Below are 21,370 nucleotides of genomic sequence, written 5' to 3' on the forward strand. Positions count from 1 at the left end.
CATTCCCAACAGGGATCATTGAAGTGGGAACCCTGGCTGATTTTTTTCCCCTCCAGAATCGAGGGGTTTTGAGGTCAATTGCAGCACCCTTACCGTGCACTAGTTGACAAAAACTAGGCAGGAAAAGAAATAGGTTTTTCATTCATGGGGTGTGACAAGAAAACACATTGGTGATTTATGTCCATTTGTAGAAACATACTGAAAAAGTGCCATTTAAATGCTGAAATTTGTAAATGTCTCCTTTCATTGAACTTCAGCCAGCCTATGACAGTCCACATACTGTTCACTGAAATTGGCATGCCCTAAACTGCTGTTGTGAGTTTTGTGCTTTCTTGATAGGGGTGTTGACCATGACCTGCTTCTCAATGAACCATTATTTTCTAGAATTCAGTTCATTTAGCTCTTTTGTTAAAAGCTGTAATGCACAAAGTGTTTTCTCCACACATCTAACAATGCCTTCACAGTAAATCCAGTTATAGGCAGGTCCACTTAAATGCAACATGTCAGACCCTACATGAGTTGGAAATTACTGTCAAAAATGTTATGGAAAGCATAACACAAGCACCTCCCTCCCCTGTGACCTCTACCAGCAAGAAGGACAAAAGTCATGGGAACACCAGCACCCACCATCCTGACTCGAACATATATGATCACTGGTCACTATCCTTGAATTCCCTGCCTTACACTGTTGCGGGAGCACCATCACCACAAGGACTGCAGTCAAGGAGAAGGCCCACCACCATCTTCTTATGGCAAGTAGGGATGAGCAATAAATGTTACTTGCAGCATCACTCACAACCTGAGCACAAATAAGAAGCAGTTAATCAATTCATACTTCTGTTAAAATAGTGGAGAGAAATTGGATACAAGTGTATTTGGGTCCATACAGTAACATTGCTGACAGCCATTTCTAGCTGGGTATGATTTTACTGGACTGAAACTGTGGGAAGTGAACCTGTGATTACCTGGGATTTCAACCACCCTAATATTAACTGGGATACAATCAGTGCAAAAGGTATAGAGGGCGCAGAATTCTTAAATTGCATTCAGGAGAACTTAGTCAGAACGTAGCAAGCCCAACAAGAGGGGATGCAGTTCTGGATTTAGTTCTAGGGAATGAAGCTGGGCAGGTGGAAGGAATATCCATGGGAGAGCGTTTTGCTGGTAGCAATCATAATTCAGTTAGATTTAGCATAGTTGTGGAAAAGGACAAAGATAGAACAGGAGTAAAAGTTCTAAATTGGGGAAAGGCCACTAAGCTGAGAAGTGATTTAGCAAAAGTGGACTGGAAACAGCTACTTGAAGGTCAATCAATGTCAGAGCAGTGGGAGGCATTCGAGGGGGAGATTCAAGTGGTTCAGAGTAAACATGTTCACACAAAGTAAAAGGGTACATTGCCAAATCTACAGTGCCCTGAATGACAAGGGGCATACAGGGTAAGATAAGGCAAAAAAAGGAAGCTTTTGTCACACACCAAGAGCTCACTACTGCAGAAAACCAAGAGGAGTATAGAAAGTGCAGGGGTGAAATTAAAAAGGAAATTAAGAAAGCAAAGAGAGGATATGAAAAAATACTGGCAAATAAAATTAAGGAAAACCCCAAAATGTTTTGTAAATACATAAAGAGCAAGAGGATAAGAAAGGAAAGAGTAGGGCCTTTTGGAGACCAAAAAGGTAACCTATGTGTGGAGGCGGAAGATGTGGGTATGGTTCTTAATGAATACTTTACATCTGTCTTCACAAAAGAGGGGGACGATGCAGAGCTTGTAGTTAAGGAGGAGGAGTGTGACATATTGGATGGGAGAAACATAGTGAGAGAGGAAGTATTAAGGAGATTAGCATCTTTGAAAGTAAATAAATCGCCAGGCCTAGATGAAATGTATCCCAGGCTGTTAAGAGAAGCAAGGGAGGAAATAGCGGAGGCTCTAACCATCATTTTCCAATCCTTCCTGGCTACAGGCATGGTGCCGGAGGATTGGAGGACTACTAATGTTGTACCGTTGTTTAAAAAGGGAGAAGGGGATAGGTCAGTCAGTCTAACCTCGGTGGTGGGCAAATGATTGGAATTGATTCTGAGGGGCATCATAAATCGTCATTTAGAAAGGCATGGGTTAATCAAGGACAGTCAGCATGGATTTGTTAAGGGAAGGTTGTGTCTAACTAACTTGATTGAATTTTTTGAGCAGATATCAAGGAGGGTTCGATGAGGGTAACGCATTTGATGTAATGTACATGGATTTTAGCAAGGCTTTTGACAAGGTCCCACATGGCAGACTGATCAAAAAAGTAAATGCCTAAAGGATCCAAGGGAAAGCGGCTAGTTGGATCCAAAATTGGCTCAGTGGCAGGAAGCAAAGGGTAATGGTTGACGGGTGTTTTTGCGACTGGAAGGCTGTTTCCAGCGGGGTCCCTCACGGCTCAGTACTAGGTCCTTTGCTTTTTGCGGTATATATTAATGATTTGGACTTGAATGTGGGGGGCTTGATCAAGAAGTTTGCAGATGATACAAAAATTGGCCGTGTGGTGATAATGAGACTGCAGAAAGATATCAATGGACTGGTCAGGTGGGCAGAAAAGTGGCGAATGGAATTCAATCCAGAGAAGTGTGAGGTAATGCATTTGGGGAGAGCAAACAAGGCAAGGGAGCACACAATAAATGGGAGGATACTGAGAGGTGTGGAGGAACAAACGGACCTTGGAGTGCATGTCCACAGATCCCTGAAGGTAGCAGGACAGGTAGATAAGGTGGTTTAAAAGGCATACGGGATACTTTCCTTTATTAGCCGAGGCATAGAATATAAGAGCAGGGAGATTATGCTAGAACTGTATAAAACATTAGTAAGGCCACAGTTTGAGTACTGCGTACAGTTCTGGTCACCACATTACAGGAAAGTACACATTGCACTAGAGAGGGTACAGAGGAGATTTACGAGGATGTTGTCAGGGCTGGAGAATTTTAGCTATGAGAAAAGATTGGATAGGCTGGGTTTGTTTTCTTTGGAACAAAGGAGGCTGAGGGGAGATTTAATTGAGGCATATAAAATTATGACAGAGTGGATAGGGAGGACCTATTTCCCTTAGCAGATGGGTCAGTGACCAGAAGGCATAGATTTAAAGTAATTGGTAGATGGATTAGAGGGGAGCTGAGGAGAAAATTTTTCACCCAGAGTGTGGTGGGGGTCTGGAACTCACTGCCTGAAAGGGTGGCAGAGGCAGAAACCCTCAACTCATTTAAAAAGTACCTGGATGAGCACTTGAAGTGCCGTAACCTACGGGGCTACGGACCAAGTGCTGGAAAGTGGGATTAAGCTGGATAGCTCTTTTTTGGCCGGCATGGACACGATGGGCTGAATGGCCTCCTTTTGTGCTGTAACTTTCTATGATTCTATGATATGAGTACCAGCTGGCAAAAGGCCCCGGGAGCAAGATTTTGTCAAATCAGCCCAACAGTGTCTGCATTGAACATTAGCAAGTCATGTATAGCGAAGTCAGAACACAAGGTAATTACAGATAAGGAAGGCCATTTGGCCCATTTTAGTTCATCCGTCCAGAATGACTCTTGCTAATGCAATTGGTTTTTAGATGATTCCAATGCTTTTGCCTCCCCTACTCTATCAGGAGTCCATTCCATGCATTGATAACACTATGCAAGAATTAGACTTTCCTGATATCTGTGATAAATTTGCCTTTTATTAATTTGAACCAGTATCCCTTTGTCCCAATTAAAGCAATTTTCCGTATTTATTTGTTCCACACCTTCTCCTATCTTGTACACCTTTATAAAACCACCTCTCGAATGCCTCTTTTTTCAAGGTTGAAAAACCCAGATTTCCCCAATCTTTCCTCATAACCTGGACTTCAACACTAGGGATCAGCCTTGTGTCTCCAATAGTTGAATGTTTTCCTTGTGTCTCCTTGACCAGAACTGCACACACAACTCAAGGCGTAGTCTGACAGAGCACTATACAGTTTGATCATAACTTCCTCTGACTTGTATTCTCCTGTTCTGGTTGTATTAAGTACAACATTCTGTTGGTGCTCTGCATTAGTTGGCTATGTTGAGCGTAAAATGTATTAAGACTCCTAGGTCTTTATCAACTTCATCCGTTGCTATTTCAACACCATTCATGGAGTGTGTGTCACCCATTTATCCTTCTTAGGAGCAGTACTTTACACTCATCTATATTTAATTTCATCTGTCACTGTTCTGCCCATATACTTATTTTGTCTAACTCATTCAGTAATTCCTGAGCTGCCTTCACCAATTAAACCACCTCTGCTTGTTTTGTAGGATCTTCAAATTTGACCACTTTACGTTAGATTTCTGAATCCAAGTAGATGCAAATTAGAAACAGTGGTGGGCCCAACACTGATCCCTGGGAAACTCCACTCAGTATTCCTCCCCCGACCTTGCCTTAAGTCCTCCAACAAGCACCTGTCTTTTTCTATTCTTCAGACAATTTCTTACCTCTATGCAAGATTTACCTTGAATCCCCACAGATCTGAACTTAACTAATAGCCTTTCATATGGAACTTTGTCAAATGTGTTTTGGAAGCCGAGGTATGTCACGTCGTAGGGCTTTCCGTAGTCCACTTGGGATTTCAATTCAAAGAAGTTGAAGAGGTTGGTCAAACAGGATCTTCCCCTTCTGAATCCATGTTGACTGCTTTTTATAAAATTATTATTATACATGTAATCCTCAAGTTTATACCTGATAATCGATTCCATTATTCTACACTAAAGCGAGATTGGGTCTGTGGTTGCACGTGTCTGTTTCGTCACCCTTTTTGAATATGAGCACCACATTAGCCTGTTTCCAATCTACTGATATCTCCCCAGTGTCCAGTGATTCTCTCATAATGGTCATTCGTACCTCATAAATCTCCTGCATAGTCTTTTTCAGTGCTCTGAGATAAACACCATCATTCCCTGAGGATTTATTGCTTTTTAGCCCTTTCAGCCTGTATAGGACTTCCATCTTATATATATCAAAGTCATTAATTTTGCCTAGGTAATCTCTTGGTGGAGGTCATGTTGCTCATATCTTCCGTTGTGAATATTTGGAGGAAATAATCATTCAGAATGTTTACTATCTTGTGCTTATCCTCTATTTCGAGTCTGTTTGTATCTTTTATGTTTATCACCTCTTCTCTGACTGCCCTTTTACTATTGAAATACAGAAATCATTTCTAAGTTATATTTTGCACTTACAGCTATGCTCATTTACAGGTCAATCTTTGCCCTTCTGATCATCCTTTTAACATGTTTCTGTTTGGTCCTATATTCATTCCAGTTAAACCCATCCTCTTTCTCCCTGCAGGATTTTGTAAAGACAATTTTTGCTTTATTTCATGTTGACTTGTTTATCAATCCATTTAGGCTAATGCCCGTGTAGTCTGAGCTTGCTCGTTCTAGGTATCCATTTGTCCCGCATGCTCAACTTTACACCCTTAAAAGTGTTCTACTTGTCATCTACTGAGGTGTTGTTGAACAATTTGCTTATGTTGTTCCCTCATTTCTTTGAAGATATTCTATTTAAAGTTATATATACCTGGCTCCTATTGTTCAGTGTGTGCAGTTAAGCTCCCACTGGTGTGCTCCAATGACAAGCCTCAACTCCAGCTTCACAAAAGCATCTTCCGCTACAACAGTGTGAACTTTTCCATTTACAAAATTAAAGTCTCATTGAGACTGGCAATTCATGACAAATTATGGGAAGCTTGTCACTAGACATATGCCTACTAGGAATTGAATTAAGTCTGGTTTAACTCATTTCACATAAAAACTTGGCCCCAAAATGATACTTGATGTAATAAGCCGTTATGCCACACAGTTCCTGTTAGACAGAATAAGCTTTCTACTGCACTACAACGATTTTCTCCATTTTAATTGGTAGTGTATGAGCCAAAGAAGCAAGTCTTTTCACACATTTTTACTATTGAAGTGAAAGAAGACAAATATTTGGGCCATTAACTCTTTAAAGTGATCTATTTATTAGTTCAGCAATTTATTGATGATCATAGTTTTCTGCTAATCAATTCTGAATTGTACACTTCTATGTCGTGGAATCAGCTGGTAATGCCTCATCTAGTGCATTCTGAGCTCACTATGATAGCATGATTACAAATAATCTGGACTTTTACATTTCAACATTCCAAAGAATGTTATCCCATAAAGGAAGTGCATTTTAAATTGAAATTGTAAATGCTTATACTCAATTTGTATTTTTCAAAGGACAGCTTCTTAATTTCTTCTGGGAGAACGTCCCTAAAGAGTGCTTTCATTGTTTGCCTCCTTCCAAGTAATTTGGGACTTCCTCTCACTTGCCTGCCTTTTCACTAAAGGGCTCGCTGATGTTTCGAGGGCAGTTTTTTTCCTTAATTGTTGTACTTGTATGACAAATAGGTATTAGCTGAAGTACACAAGTGCTAAATAATTTTGCCTTTCATCGGTGCCTTTAGTAGGACAAAATTTTGCTATACCATGTAATTTGGATAATATGCCACACAAGGAATCTGTTTATTGTTACATTAAGCAGACTGCCCTCAGTTATTTTAAACAACCTATTAGAGGAAAAAAAGAGAGTAAATTCACAAAATCACACAAGATAGTTATGCACAAGAAGGCCATTTGACTCATCTAAATTCATCCATTGAGAAAGATCTTCAATTCCCCCCCCCCCCCCCATTGCTTCATCCAATTGTTTCTTAAATGCTTCCAAAGATTTTGCCTTTATTACTCTATCTGGAAGTCTATTCCATACATTGATCACTCTTCGTGTGAAGAAAAATTTTCTGACATCAGTCTTAGATTTAACTTTTAGCTAATGTCCCATTGTCCTTCTCTCACAATTTAATTTAAAGTAATATCCCAGATTTACTTTTTCCATTCCCTTAACTATCTTAAGTATCTGTATAAGGTCACTTCTTGGACATCTCTTTTCAAGGATGAATACCCCAAGTTTCTCCAATCTTTGACCTTAATGCAGACCTTTGACACTGGTGATCAGCCTTGTGGCTCTTCACCATTGCTTCCAGTACTTGAATGTGTCCCTTTGTCTTAGCGACCTATACTGGACACAGTACTCAAGATGTGGTCTGACCAGGGCACACTACAGTTTGATCATTCTACTGATTGTTGATGTAGTTCAACATTCTATTGTCTTTATTGATTGCTGCTCTGCATTGGTTGGACATATTTGGCGTTGAGTATAGGAGTACTGAGACTCCTAGACCTCTTACAGCTTCATCCTCAGCTATTTAAATACCATTCATGGAGAACGTGTGTCACCTGTTTTTCTTTTCCTTTGTGCATGTTATCTATCTGCATTAAATTGCATCTCACTGTTTTGCCCACATATATATTATCCAAATCATTTTGTAATTTCTGAGCTACCTCCTCCAATTCCACTGCCCCTCCTAGTTTGGTATTATGTGCAAATTTGACCACTTTGCATTGAATCTACAGCATACAATCCTGGGCCACTCAGTAGTTCCCCCACCTCGACATAACTCATTTCGCAAGTGCTCGTTTTCTACCCTTCAGCCATTTCCTTATCCATTCCCAGGATTTACCCTAAATCCATTTGAGTTAATTAATAAACTTTCATGTGGAACTTTGTCAAATTCCTTTTTGGAAGTCTACGTACGTTATGGCAGAGAACTTACCACAGTCTACTCAATTCCTTGAGGATGCCCATAAAGGTTGGTCAGGCAAGATTTCCCCTCCCCTGAATGCTAATTGCCAGGTTATTATGTACAGATCATCCTCAAGTTTACCCTGATAATTGAATCCATGATTTTACAAGGTGCGGAAACAAGACTAATGGGTTTGTAGTGGCATGTGTCTGTTTTGTCACCCTCTTTGAATATGAGCCCTATATTAGCCTGTTTCCACCATTACCTGTTCTGGATCTAGTGATTCCCTCATCCTGGTTGTCAATGTATACAAATTTCCTTATTAGTCCCTTTCAGCACTCTGAGATACATATCATCTATGCCTGAAGATTTATTTGTTTTGAGCCCTTTCACTCTCTAGGGCTTCCATCTCGATTCTATTGAAATCATTTTAAAAGTTGCCACAAACTTGGTAAGTTTAGAATTAGGCTGTAATAATTTGAAATAAAGTCCATAAAAAAAATATAAAATATGCATTGAAGCACTGTTATGAAAGTTAAAATGCAGATGTTCTGTAATTCTTTTTCCTGATGAAAACTGGGCAACATCTAGCCTGTTCCAGTATGTTCATTAACAGCTGCAAACACTCATAGCAATGGATAGCATACAGGTCAGTTCCTGTGTAATGTTTTACACCAGCTGTCAACAGCCACACTGAACAATGCATTTATCACAATGACTGATATTTTCCATATTTTGAAGAACTGTGTTTGATGTGTAAATTGTTGAGAAATACTCTACGACTGTGTTACACTTGCAACATGTACAAACTATTCCCCGTGGATTGGAAGCTATTCAAGATAGGAGGGAGAGAGAAAACAGGGAACTACAGATCAGTTAGCCTGACATCAGTAGTAGGGAAAATGCTAGAATCTATTATTAAGGACATAGTAACAAGGCACTTAGAAAATCATAATATGATTATGAAAAGGAAATCGTGTTTGACAAATCTATTAGAGTTTTTTGAGGGTGTAACTAGCAGGGTAGATAAGGTGGAACCAGTGGATGTAGTATATTTGGATTTTCAAAAGACATTCAATAAGGTGCCACACAAGAGGTTGTTCCACAAGATTAGGGCTTATGGGATTAGGGGTAATATATTAGCATGGATTGAGGATAGGTTAACAGACAGAAAACAGAGAGTAGGAATAAACAGGTCCTTTTTGTGTTGGCAGGTTGTAACTAGTGGGGTGCTGCAGGGATCGGTGCTTGGGCCTCACTATTTACAATCTATATTAATGACTTAGATGAAGGGACCAAGTGTAATATATCCAAGTTTGCAGACGATACAAAGCTAGGTAGGAAAGTAAGCAGTGAGGAGGATGTAAAGAGTCTGCAAAGGGATATAGACCGGTTAAGTGAATGGGCAAGAAGGTATAATATGGGGAAATGTGAGGTTATTCACTTTGGTAGAAAAAATAGAAAAACGGAATATTGTATATATGGTGAGAAGCTATTAAGTGTTGGTGTTCAGAGGGATTTGGGTGTCCTTGTACACGAAACACAGAAAGTTAACATGCAGGTAAAGCAAGCAATTAGGAAGGCAAATGGTATGTTGGCCTTTATTGCAAGGGGGTTGGAGTACAAGAGTAAGGAAGTGTTGCTGCAACTGTACAGGGCTTTTGGTGAGATCATACCTGGAGTACTGTGTACAGTTTTGGTCTCCTTATCTAAGGAAGGATAGATATACTTGCCTTAGAGGCAGTGCAAAGAAGATTCACTAGATTGATTCCTGGGATGAGAGGGTTGTCCTATGAGAAAAGATTGAGTAGAATGGGCCTATACTCTCTGGAGTTTAGAAGAATGAGAGGTCATCTCAATGAAATATATAAGATTCTAAGAGGGCTTGACAGGGTAGATGCTGAGAGGATGTTTCCTCTGTCTGGAGAGTCTTGAACTAGGGGACATGGTCTCAGGATGAGGGGTCAGCCATTTAGGACTGAGATGAGGAGGAATTTCTTCACTCAATGGGTTGTGAATCTTTGGAATTCTGTACCAGAGAGGGCTATGGATGCTCAGTCATTGAGTATATTCAAGACTGAGATCAGTAGATTTTTGGACTCTAAGGGAATCAAGGGATATGGGGATCGGGCGGGAAAGTGGAGTTGAGGTCGAGGATCAGCCATGATCTTATTGAATGGCGGTTCAGGCTCGAGGGGCCGTGTGGCCTACTCCTGCTCCTATTTCTTATGTTTCTTATGTTTCACTTAGAAACTTACCAACAGCTCAAAGCAGACATTTTAAAATGCCAAGCAAATCCTAAACTAATACATATGCATTTTGTTTAAAAAAATGCTAAATTTTGAAAATTGGCTCTTTGACTTGGTGTTTGTATTTTTCCATATATTTTTTGAATGACATACTGTCACATTTTATTGGGTGTAGTTTTGTGAATTGTCTTTACATTTTCAGTTTGATCTATTCTTTCATGTTAATAATTTGACCCATTAAATGCATTTCGAACAACTAATCATTCTGTATTTTCTGTAAACCTCATGTACCTCAGTATTGTTTGTATCGTTTACTGCTTGTTTATTATATTTTTTTGTATCCGGCAGAAAATATTAATTGGCAGATACTGTGTATTTTGTGTGACATTTCTGGATATTAATATATTCATCAGAAGTGCTTTGTTCAGTTTGGAAAAGGTAATATAGACTCTGGTTGGACTGCTAACAATTATTAGTTGGGCAGCCATTTGATACATAACTGCCATTTTATAAATGATTTGGTAGGATATAGACACCACACACCAAACGATTTTCTTTGCAGTTGATTCTAATGCTGTCCTGAAATCCATTTCTGGTACTGCATTCAGTCATTAACATCCCCACCACTTTAAACTCTAACACACGTTGCTTCTGATCGCTTCTGAAACTCAGAAATCATCAGCAACTATATAGGAGTAAATCCTGAATTACCATTATGGCAAATAGAGATTTCAAACTCTGAATTTATACATTTCTGAATTATATATGAGCAATATTTGTACATTGATCGGACAAGGGTTTTGTTTGAATAAACTCATATCTGTATAAATTAACGTTAATTTAATGCTCATTATTGCTACAGCATGCTAAAGATGTGTACTAAAAGTTATGGTAATTAAGTTAGATTTATACTAAAAGTGAATGAAAAAGTTATTGAACGTTTACCTAGATAGTAAGACGAGTGAAGATACTTTTGAAGACATAGGGAATTAGGACTCATCTATGAGTGACCTAAGATACAAAAGTCAAAATAAATCTAGAGTAATAAAAATTAAGAATATAAAAATGCAGACTGGGGCAGTGGTTTTGTTGTTGCTGTGGTACTTCTTCCTCCAAGGGTGTGGAGGAAAACCCACCTCCCAAAGCAGTTATGCTACTTCATTTACAGTACTTTTATGAGGTTGGGGCTATTGTCAGCAGTAAATGCACATGCGATTCCCTGCCCTTATATTTTGGACACTTCAACTCCCTTCGCCTGACTCCAATGGATCTAAGAGATTCTCCCTATTAATCTGTGTCCCTTGAAGCCCCTTTGTTTGAGAGAGCGAACCGTACTTTGTCTCAATGCTACCCGTCTTTTTTTTGAATTCATATTTTTTTGTGTGCTTATAAAGTTGAGGAAAGACATTATTGGAGAACACTCTTTGTACTTTTGCTACCCAGTGTAAGATCAAGCACTCCCAGGTAAGGTATGACACACTACAGGCAAAGATTGCCATCCATCACACTATTTTGGACAGCAGAAGAACAATAAATTGTGTTCTGCAGTTACTAACATTTTGCCATTCATTTTCCCTCCAATATAGAGTTACTGGGGGAGGATTTAGTATTTAACTGACATCTGGAGCTGGGCGAAATTTTCTGAGGCCTCATACCTCTGGCATGCAGTGGACGACTCATCGGAAAATTGAGGGTGCTTTTCCCAAGATTTTGAACACGAGGCCTTGGAACGTTCTGTCCATTCTGTCTCCACAGCTTTGATGAGAAACAACTGCTCTGTCAGTAGATTGTGTCCAGCGCTGAATAATTTATGGAGCACTGGATAGCTGGGAGTGGCAGTGTTTACAAATTAGTTGCTAATTAAAGAGTTTACATGACATCATATACCACATGCATAGAGTTTAAGTGGTCTATAACCAGCACCTGAATCAGGATATTAGAGTTGCAACTTGAGGTTACTCATTGGTATGTGTTTTATTCATGTAATTACTTATTTTGTTTTATTCACTTTTGGGTCTATTATTGCAACAGTTGCAAAGGTAACGGTCTGTGTACGCTACGGACTTGATGCACAATCACACTCACATAAGAAAATGAATGATATTACTGTAGTTTTATTGATCAGTAATCTGCAGATGATTAGCAGGAAATTCTCTGCCCAGTAAATATTATACATGATTTTCTTTATCTATTTTCAAACTTCATTCCAGCACCAAACTGACATGATCGATGTATTTCGTGGCAGCAGAGCAAGTGCACCTGCCATTCATTACATCCAGAGCAAGACATAACACTAGGGTTTGGTGATCTGGCTATTACAGTTAGATCCTTACAAGGTTTAATTTGTATCAGATTCTCATTGGATTTCCCATCACTATTACCATCAACTTTATTTTTCTTTTTTATGGCAGAAATGTACATCTTGTTCAGAACTGCGATCAATTAGATAAGTAAAGGTACATGCAATTTAAAATTGAAGTTAATAAAAAGAAGTTATGCTCTTCTTGCCTTATTATGAAGGAGGGCACAATCTGTTTGAATTTACATTAATTGAACAGTGACGAGCAAAATTTATGTGCTGTCAGAATGATTCTAAAATGGATTCTTTTTCAGCACATCGAACTAATGTTCCCTGCAATTCAAATTTATTTTGAACATTTATTTTTCCATTTTTAAGATCGGCCTCCTGAGATTACTGATCTGGAGAATGGTGGTCTGTGTGATATTCGAATCTACGAGTGCAACAGTATCAGGGTATTTGGCCTGGGCTTCAGGGACTCTCCTGATCTCCAATGTGAAATTACTAGTCTAACGGTAAGGGATATATACAGGGATTGGGAAGCATGGGCCCTTTAGGCATCTCTCATCCTGCGAGTAAAACTGTAAACAAAATTGGACAGTAACAGAATGCAGCCCACAAACTACTCGTAATCTGTAGTTTTTGTGAATAGTTAAGGTGTGAAGAGCACTTTTAAAAATTAAATACTTTGTGAAGCATCTACAAGTAAAGATTTGATTTATATTTAAGAAAAAAAAATGACTTTCTTTTTGCAAAGACTTATGGAATAGTAGATGATAGAGAGATATTTTTCAAGAGCATATGAGTTGCTGAGTAGGTTTGGCTGCACAACTTGTGCACGTGCAGTATAAACCGAAAACTAATAAAGGCCACATGCACTTTAATTGACATCCTAACCATCTGTTATTAATCTTGTGGTAGTCTTAAGAGAAAGGTTTGTTATCTCATGATGCTGGCCACACAGGAGCATGTTAATTGTGTAAGAATTGCCTAATCAAATGAAAATTTTTATAAATGACATTTTGCAATAGAACACCAGATGCTCTTCAGTAACAAGTTTGTTGTGAATCATATGTCAACGTCTAACTTGCCACATCAGTAATGTAAAAATATCTGGTACCAGCAAAGATCAACTCCCGTGCAGACGAGGAACAAATCTTTACTGGTGTGTATGGCTTAGTTATTCACTGGATAAACGCACTGAGCCACACAGACCAGGAAGATGCTAGGTTTGTTCCTAGTCTGTATGTGCTGACCTCATTTGGTACTACAATTCGTCCTGGTGTCCCTGGGTTAGGGAGGAGAATTTGGGCAGGGTGGCCTACTCCTGGTTACTATCAAACAATCGCTGCTAGACGTGTGCAAGATTGAGCTCGGTAGTGATGGCCCTCCATGATGAAACGTTCGGCCAACACTCAAGGCTCCCACATAAAGGCTCCCTCAAGGCCACTAGGACAAGATTCTTGAGGACAACAGCACAAGGAATCAGCACCTGTGGGGAGCAGGGGAGATGATTGCTGAGAAAATTGGTAAGAGGAAGAAAGCAATTTTTCAATTTCGCTCTGAGAGATCACAAAAAGACCTGGAGAGGGAAGTAGACAAACCCATTCTGATGCAGTAGAGGGCACTCTTCTGAAGTTCAGTTGAAGTCGAAGGACTGACTATTTGATGCTGACATTTGGGTGAACAAATAGGAAAAGTGTTCTCGCTACTACCATGACACACCTTGAAGAGCATAAAAATTCAAAATATATTTCAATATATTTATGTTATTAGATCTTATTGATTTATGTATTCTGTTAAATTATGTTGTAAGACTAACAGATGAAGGTTTCTTGTAAATAGGCAAGTGATTTGTTATGACAGGTGATTTGTTATTGCTTTGATCTGTTCAGAAACCAGAATTTTCACTGCATCAGGGACTTTTTATGCAAAATTGGAATATTCTGGCAGCAAATCAAGTGCAGAAATTCATGGGATTTATCGTGGGAAGTTGAGTTGTACTAAATCATTTGCCCCAGTCAAAGAATATTAAACAAGATTATTTATCTTTGCTGTCAACACAGAACCTCATTTGCATCACATATTGAGGCCAAGTTTATCATACAATAAAAATGCAAAATAGACCCCGTAACATTTTAAAAATATCTTCAGTTCAAATACCTGATTGCAGCAATAGTCTGTAAAAGTAATTCTGTCATGTGAAACAAGGTATATTGTTGCAGTTTTTAAAATATTAATGAATTTATCATGTTTAAGAGTAAAACAAAGTGGACATTAATACCTAAATTTTCTATGTGCTGGTGGTGAGCCTCGTCCGTCACCAGTGCACATTAGGAAAGCACACCCTCAATTTTCCAATGGTAGCAAAGTTCCTCGCTGTCAAAACAGTTAGGAAATTTGGTCCTAAATGTTACTTTGAATTATTACTGATTTGTCTTTTTAGATGGGATGTTAAATCGAGGCCCTATCTGCCCTTTCAGGTGGTACTATTTGAAGTGTCCTGCCCACATTTATCCGTCAACCAACACCTAAAAACAGATTATCTGCTCATTATCTCATTGCTGGAGCAAGTGATTGTTTTTGATTGTTAGAAATCATGAGTGTTGAGAATTAAAAATTAAGTTTGTTGCTAGCTTTTGCCGTAGTTATGGAGCTCAAGAGATTACAATGTGAACATTCATTTTGTTTGTTTGTCCTGTTAATGTCGAGAACAGTATGTGAATAATGAATGGATTCCAGGAGCTGCACAGATTATGAAGGCAACGTTCCTTAGTACCAAAGCTGTTGATTGCCAAATTCCAACACTAACAAGTATGGGAACTGAGACTGTGGACTTCATGTTTTCAGACAAACCTTTTGCCAGGTGGCAAATAAAGGTAAGATATTTAAACTTGCAGGATCAAAACTGTCTACATTGAAAATTGAAATATCATTTAATAATATGAATTGATTTGAAATAATTGAAATGTTTGTGCTTATCAAGAGGAATTAAATTCAATGAAACCTGTGGATTAGGGACACCTAAGGGACTTGCACAGGTGTTATTTATTTGCAGTTGTCCCTATTTTCAAAATGGTACAGTAAATTATTTGGGACTGTCGATGAGTATCCCTTTTTTGCAGCTGTCCTTTTTTTTTGGAGGTGTCCCTTTGTACAGGTTTCACTGTATATAAATTTTTACTTTTAAAGAAAAAAAAACCCTTTTTTTTCCTGTTTCACTTTTCTACCCTCACCCCTCCTCCGCAGAAGGTGCAAGGTTCGAAATGGCATTCGGGGTCCTCCGCATCACACAGGACCCCGATTTGCATATTAAAAGGGACCTACCACCTGAAACAGGCGAGCGTTTTGGCTGTCCAGCAGTAAGTCTTTAAAAATGGCAGCGACCGATGCAGTGGCATGAACAGGGCTGTAAATCTACTGACTCCATTTTGAGGCTATCACTGCTTTTGGAGAATTTTTTTAAATTTCAAAACACACTTTATTTCATAGAATTTAAAGGCACACACAGTTCAATGTAAATATCACAATTCCAAACCAGCACAATTCAAACCAATACAATACAAATCATACACAAAGCAATCTCAATATGACAATTCAAACACTGTATTTCTTATGATTCATGGTGTACAATACAAGGTGGGGTGGCCTTACACAGTGGCCTCCCCCATAGAGCCTTTAAGTAAAGGTCGCACCTTGCTTCAGTGCGTCCCGCAGCACGTACTCCTTGACCTTGGAGTGTGCCAGTCAGCTACACTCGGGCGTGAATAACTCCTTCACCTAGAAGACCAGCATGTTTCAGGCAGACCAAAGGGCCTCCTTCACCGAGTTGATGGTCTTCCAGCTGCAGGTGACATCTGTCTCATTGTGCGACCCGGGGAACAGTCCGTAGAGCACAGCGTCTTGTGTTACCGAACTGTTTGGGATGAACCGGGACAGATACCAGTGCATCTCTCTCCACACCCTCTGCGTGAAGGGGCAACCTATCAGGAGGTGGACGATGGTCTCCTCCCTGCCACAGCCTCAAGGGCAGCTCGCGGTGACGCTGAGATTCCATGCGTGTTGGAAGGACTGCACTGGGACGGCCTTTCTCACCAAGATCCAGGCTACATCCTGGTGCCTGTTTGTCAGTTCTGGGGACAAGACGTTCTGCCAAATGGCATCGATCGTCTGGTCGGGGAAGAACCCAATCGAGTCCACCCTCTCCTTTCCTTGCAGGACTCCCAGAACGTTTCATGTCGACCACTGTCTGACGGCCTTCTGGTCGAAGGGGTTCCTCCTCAGGAACTTCTCCACCTGGGATAGGTGGGCTGGGAGGGTCCAGCCGGACGGGACGTCCTGCACCTGCTCGGCCAGCATGGCCAGACCCAGCCTTCTCAGTGCATTGGACAGGTAGAAACTCAGCACGTAGCGACACTTGGGGCCCGATGTTAGCAGGGCTGCGGGTTCTCGGCGGGGGGGCTATAGCGCCCGGTGAAATTAGTCAGTTTCCCACGCGATCGTAGCAGACAATTCACTAATTGGAGCCACTTACCTGCTCCTCCGGGATCCCCACTGCTGATCTGCGCGTCGGGCGGGCTGCGCATGCGCAGTAAGATCTGTCAGCTGGAGGAGCTCTAGTTAAAGGAGCAGTCCTCCACTGATTGATGCTGCAACAAATAGAAAAAATTACAGCATGGAGCAGCCCAGGGGGAAGGCTGCTCCCAGTTTAATGATGCCTCACTTCAGGTATCAATACATGGGGTGAGGAGGAGGGGGAGGACAGAGATCTTCCTCCCGGCGGGCGGGAGGAAGCGGCCTGCCTCTGCCACCAGGAAGGCCTGGCTCGAGGTGGCAGAGGAGGTCACCAGCGCCACCAACATATCTCCCAACTGCATACAGGAGGCGCTCCAATGACCTCAGTAGGTCAGCCAAAGTGAGTACACGTAATCTTTCCCCTACACTCCGTCTGCCTCATCACCACCCCCACCCCACATCTCCTTCGGCACGGTCAACACTACTCTGTCACATCACCCCTCATACCCACTCAAACCTCATCCTCATCCTCATCTTACTTGCACCTACTCACCTCGCCAGTACTCATCCCGCGACTACCACTCAACCCAATCCTCATACAATCTCATGGCTCTATCCCATACTCACCCTCTCATGCATCTGTTTCACGGCCAGCCTCACTCAACCTGCCACTACCTGTGCTGCAGCCACAGGGCATGCATCACATATGTGCAGTAGGCAGCGTAAGGCAAACATGTCGTGAGCATGAAGGGGATGCACAAGGGTGTTTGAGGGTTTGTCATGGGTGTTTCTTATATTGAATTTCTGACCAACTCACATTACATATTATATTGGCACCACTACTGCCATGTCTTCGTGAATCCTGTCTGGTTTGTGCAATAATGCCCGCTCCTGAGGATCACTATGAGGAGCCACAACTGATGCCACCCATTGTGTCACTGCAGAGTGGGTGTCGGTGTATTTGCAGGGCTCTTCTGTGCAGACAACTGGGAGACATCGGCGATGTCCCCGGTTGCACCCTGGAAGGATGCGGAGGAGAAGTTGTTGAGAGCAGTGGTGACTTTGACAGCGACAGGTAAGAAGATGGTGCTCGGGCCAGCCGGGAGCAGCTCGGCATGAGAGAGGCTGCAGATGTCCACGGCTACATGTCGAGCGACTCTGAGCCTCCGTGTGCACTGCTGCTCAGAGAGGTCCAGGAAGCTGAGCCTCGGTCTGTGGACCCTGTGGCGAGGGTAGTGCCCTCTGCGACGCATCTCTCTCTGCGGTAGCCCTCCCTCCTGCTGTGCAGGTGGATGTGTCACAGCACTCTGTTGTGGAGCTCCACGTGTCAGAGGTGGCCGGCGAGGCTGGTGATGCTGTTCGCCGTCTGAGGAGGTCATGACTGCAGCTACGGCGGCCCCCATCCGCCAGATGTACATCTGAGGGGGTCCGCAAGGTAGGTACATGTCTCTGGACCCCGGGGTAAGTGTGCAAGTTGGTGACTTTGACTGTCAGGAGGAGGGTGGTGGAGGCCAAACTTTGTCCCAAGTGACAGAGTGGCCTCCTGCAATGGGTGAGGGTCTCCCCGCCCCGTGCCCCACCCCCACCCCGCCCCCCACCCCCCACCTGTCAAATGGACCTTTGCAGCTGCCACAGGCTGACAGCTGCAACATGTCCATTTGAACTGGGAGTGTTTCCCCCAGTGTGGGAAACAGTCCCACTTTGTTCTAAAATCCCACATAATCCATTAATCAGGTCTGTTAATGACCTGAAATAGCAACATAAATACTGTAAAGTGGCACCCCGCCGGGTTTAATTGCCTGCGGGATTCCCACCAGCGGGGGCTGCGCGCGTACGCCGGCGCGTCCGTGGGGAACCCGGAAGTGTGCGGGATCCCAAAGTTCACCACCACTGGGGTTTTCCTTGTCTGGGTCTGTTATAGACTAATTGATAGAGATTGATTGCTATGATTAGTCAACAACTCCGTTATCGTATCATGCGACTACCAGAATAGTTGAAGGCGAACTAGATGGACCTTGGTCTTTTTTCATCTAGCAGTTCCTATGTTCCTTTTCAGCCTTGTCTACATTCATACACATACACTTCTAGCAGTACTAAGTAACAGATTTTTTTCCCTTTCGAAAGCAGAACTAACGAATAAATTTTCATGTCACTAATGGGTGAGATCCCATAATTCACAACAGGCCAGGGATCAGAGGATCTTTCTGATCTGTAAGGCTCAATACCACTAATACTATACTATGAGGTACACCAACCCAATGAGTCTTTGGGAGCTCTGAAAATTATATTTATAATGCCTCCCTTTTTCAACTGCAACCAAAAATATGGTGCTGTTGATTTGCCTGCCTATTCATAAATGCTGATTTTTAGCAATAATTCATCGATAAACGATTTTAACTATATTTAATTGTTCAGTTCCGCTCATCAGACAGTTTTTAAAATCAGAATATTAGCATGTTTGGAAATATCAGTGTGCCATTAGCCATTATTTTATTCAATTTCCATCTCTGCAACCAAGTAGGAAATGGTCCTTTTAAACAACATTGACTACTCCCCCGAGCACTCAGTTGTCATTTTGCGGAAATGAACTCGTTATATTTCTCTTTTCTACACTTGAAAGAGCAGCCTGCCTGCATTGCCCATGGCAGTGAACAAATCAGCACCTCACATCACACTACGCCACTCTCACCAACTCCAGTTCCTCCCTTAGCTCGGGCTTACTTCTCTGCGTTTGCCTTAAAATAATTTGGCGTAATTGTTTTAAAATTAAAGCATTGTGGCTGCTGGGACATGGTCATTGATCTTTATGGAGCAGTGCCCCTTTCCATTTACACGATATTGCATTGTGCCTACTTTGGGAATCTGATGGTGCCCAAAATCTGCATTCTGTTCATTATTCAGCTTTTTATCCCATATTTTGTATGACACCAAGATGGAGTTCTTCCACCTCTGAATCATTGCCTATTTATGCTCCTATTGCTCTCTGTTACCGCTAAAACCTAAACCATGCTTTCATCACCTCAAGGATAGCTTTCTCATCACCCCCCCACTTTCATCCTTCACAAACTTTAACTAATATAGAACTGTGACCCAAGACCTCGCCCAGACATAGTCTCACACACCCATCACCCAACCATACCAAGCTCCACTCACTTCCTGTGCCCCAGCAAATCGGTTTCAAGTTCTTAATTCTCATTTTCAAATCCTTCCATGGCCTCACTCCACCATATCGAAGTGATCTCCATCCATATTTTCTGATCCTGGACTACTGTTTGTTCCACGCACCCTCTGCACCACCATCAGAGGACAATCTTTCAGTTACTGCATTGCAGCTCTATGGAATATAGGAACAGGAGTGGGCCATTCAGCCTCTCGTGCATGTTCCGTCATTTGATAAGATCATGGCTGATCTGTGATTTAACTCCATATACCTGCCTTTGGCCCATATCCCCAACCAGCAGAAATAGTTTCTCTCTATCTGTTCCCCTTAATATCTTATAAACTTCGATCAGATCACCCCTTGGTTGCCAAAAAGCTATCTATCTCAGATTTAAATTTAGCAATTGAGCTAGTATCAATTGCCGTTTGCGGAAGAGAGTTCCAAACTTCTACCACCCTTTGTGTGTAGAAATGTTTTCTAATCTCGCTCCTGAAAGGTCTGGCTCTAATTTTTAGACTGTGCCCCCTACTCCTAGAATCCCCAACCAGCAGAAATAGTTTCTCTCTATCCACCCTATCTGTTCCCCTTAATATCTTATAAACTTCGATCAGATCACCCCTTAACCTTTCAAACTCTTGAGAATACAACCCCAATTTATGTAATCTCTCCTCGTAACTTAACCCTTGAAGTCCAGGTATCATTCTAGTAAACCTACGCTGCACTCCCTCCAAGGCCAATATGTCCTTCCGAAGGTGCGGTGCCCAGAACTGCTCACAGTACTCCAGGTGCGGTCTAACCAGGGTTTTGTACAGCTGCAGCATAACTTCTGCCCCCTTGTACTCTAGTCCTCCAGATATAAAGGCCAGCATTCCATTAGCCTTATTGATTATTTGCTGCACCTGTTCGTGACACTTCAATGATCTATATACCTGTACCCCTAAGTCCCTTTGGACATCCACTGTTCTTAACTTTTTACCATTTAGAAAGTATCCTGTTCCATCCTTTTTTGATCCAAAGTGGATGACCTCACATTTGTCTACATTGAATTCCATTTGCCATAGTTTTGCCCATTCACCTAATCTATCAATATCGCTTTGTAATTTTATGTTTTCATCTACACTGCTTACAATGCCTCCAATCTTTGTGTCATCGGCCAACTTAGATATGAGACTTTCTATGCCTTCATCTAAGTCGTTAATAAATATTGTGAATAATTGAGGCCCCAAGACAGACCCCTGCGGGACTCCACTAGTCACATCCTGCCAATGTGAGTACCTTCCCATTATCCCTACTCTCTGTCGCCTTTTGCTCAGCCAACTTCCTAACCAAGTCCGTACTTTTCCCTCGATTCCATGGGCTTCTATCTTAGCTAACAGTCTCTTATGTGGGACCTTATCAAATGCCTTCTGGAAGTCCATATAAATAACATCCATTGACATTCCCCTGTCCACTACTTTAGTCACCTTTTCAAAAAATTCAATCAGGTTTGTCAGGCACGACCTACCATTCA

The 21,370-nt window shown here is 41.5% G+C and overlaps 1 protein-coding gene across 1 annotated transcript in view; it reads left to right on the forward strand.

The window, feature by feature from the left end:
* si:ch211-246m6.5 (von Willebrand factor D and EGF domain-containing protein) overlaps positions 1-21,370 on the forward strand; it is a 222,272-nt gene that overhangs the window by 115,132 nt on the left and 85,770 nt on the right. The window contains exons 13-14 of the mRNA XM_067987197.1: positions 12,564-12,700; positions 14,903-15,064. Of these exons, the coding sequence (XP_067843298.1) occupies positions 12,564-12,700; positions 14,903-15,064 (299 nt within the window). The remainder of the gene's footprint in view (positions 1-12,563; positions 12,701-14,902; positions 15,065-21,370) is intronic.

This window comes from Heptranchias perlo, chromosome 7 (genome assembly GCF_035084215.1).
Source record: "Heptranchias perlo isolate sHepPer1 chromosome 7, sHepPer1.hap1, whole genome shotgun sequence".
NCBI classification, from domain to species: domain Eukaryota; kingdom Metazoa; phylum Chordata; class Chondrichthyes; order Hexanchiformes; family Hexanchidae; genus Heptranchias; species Heptranchias perlo.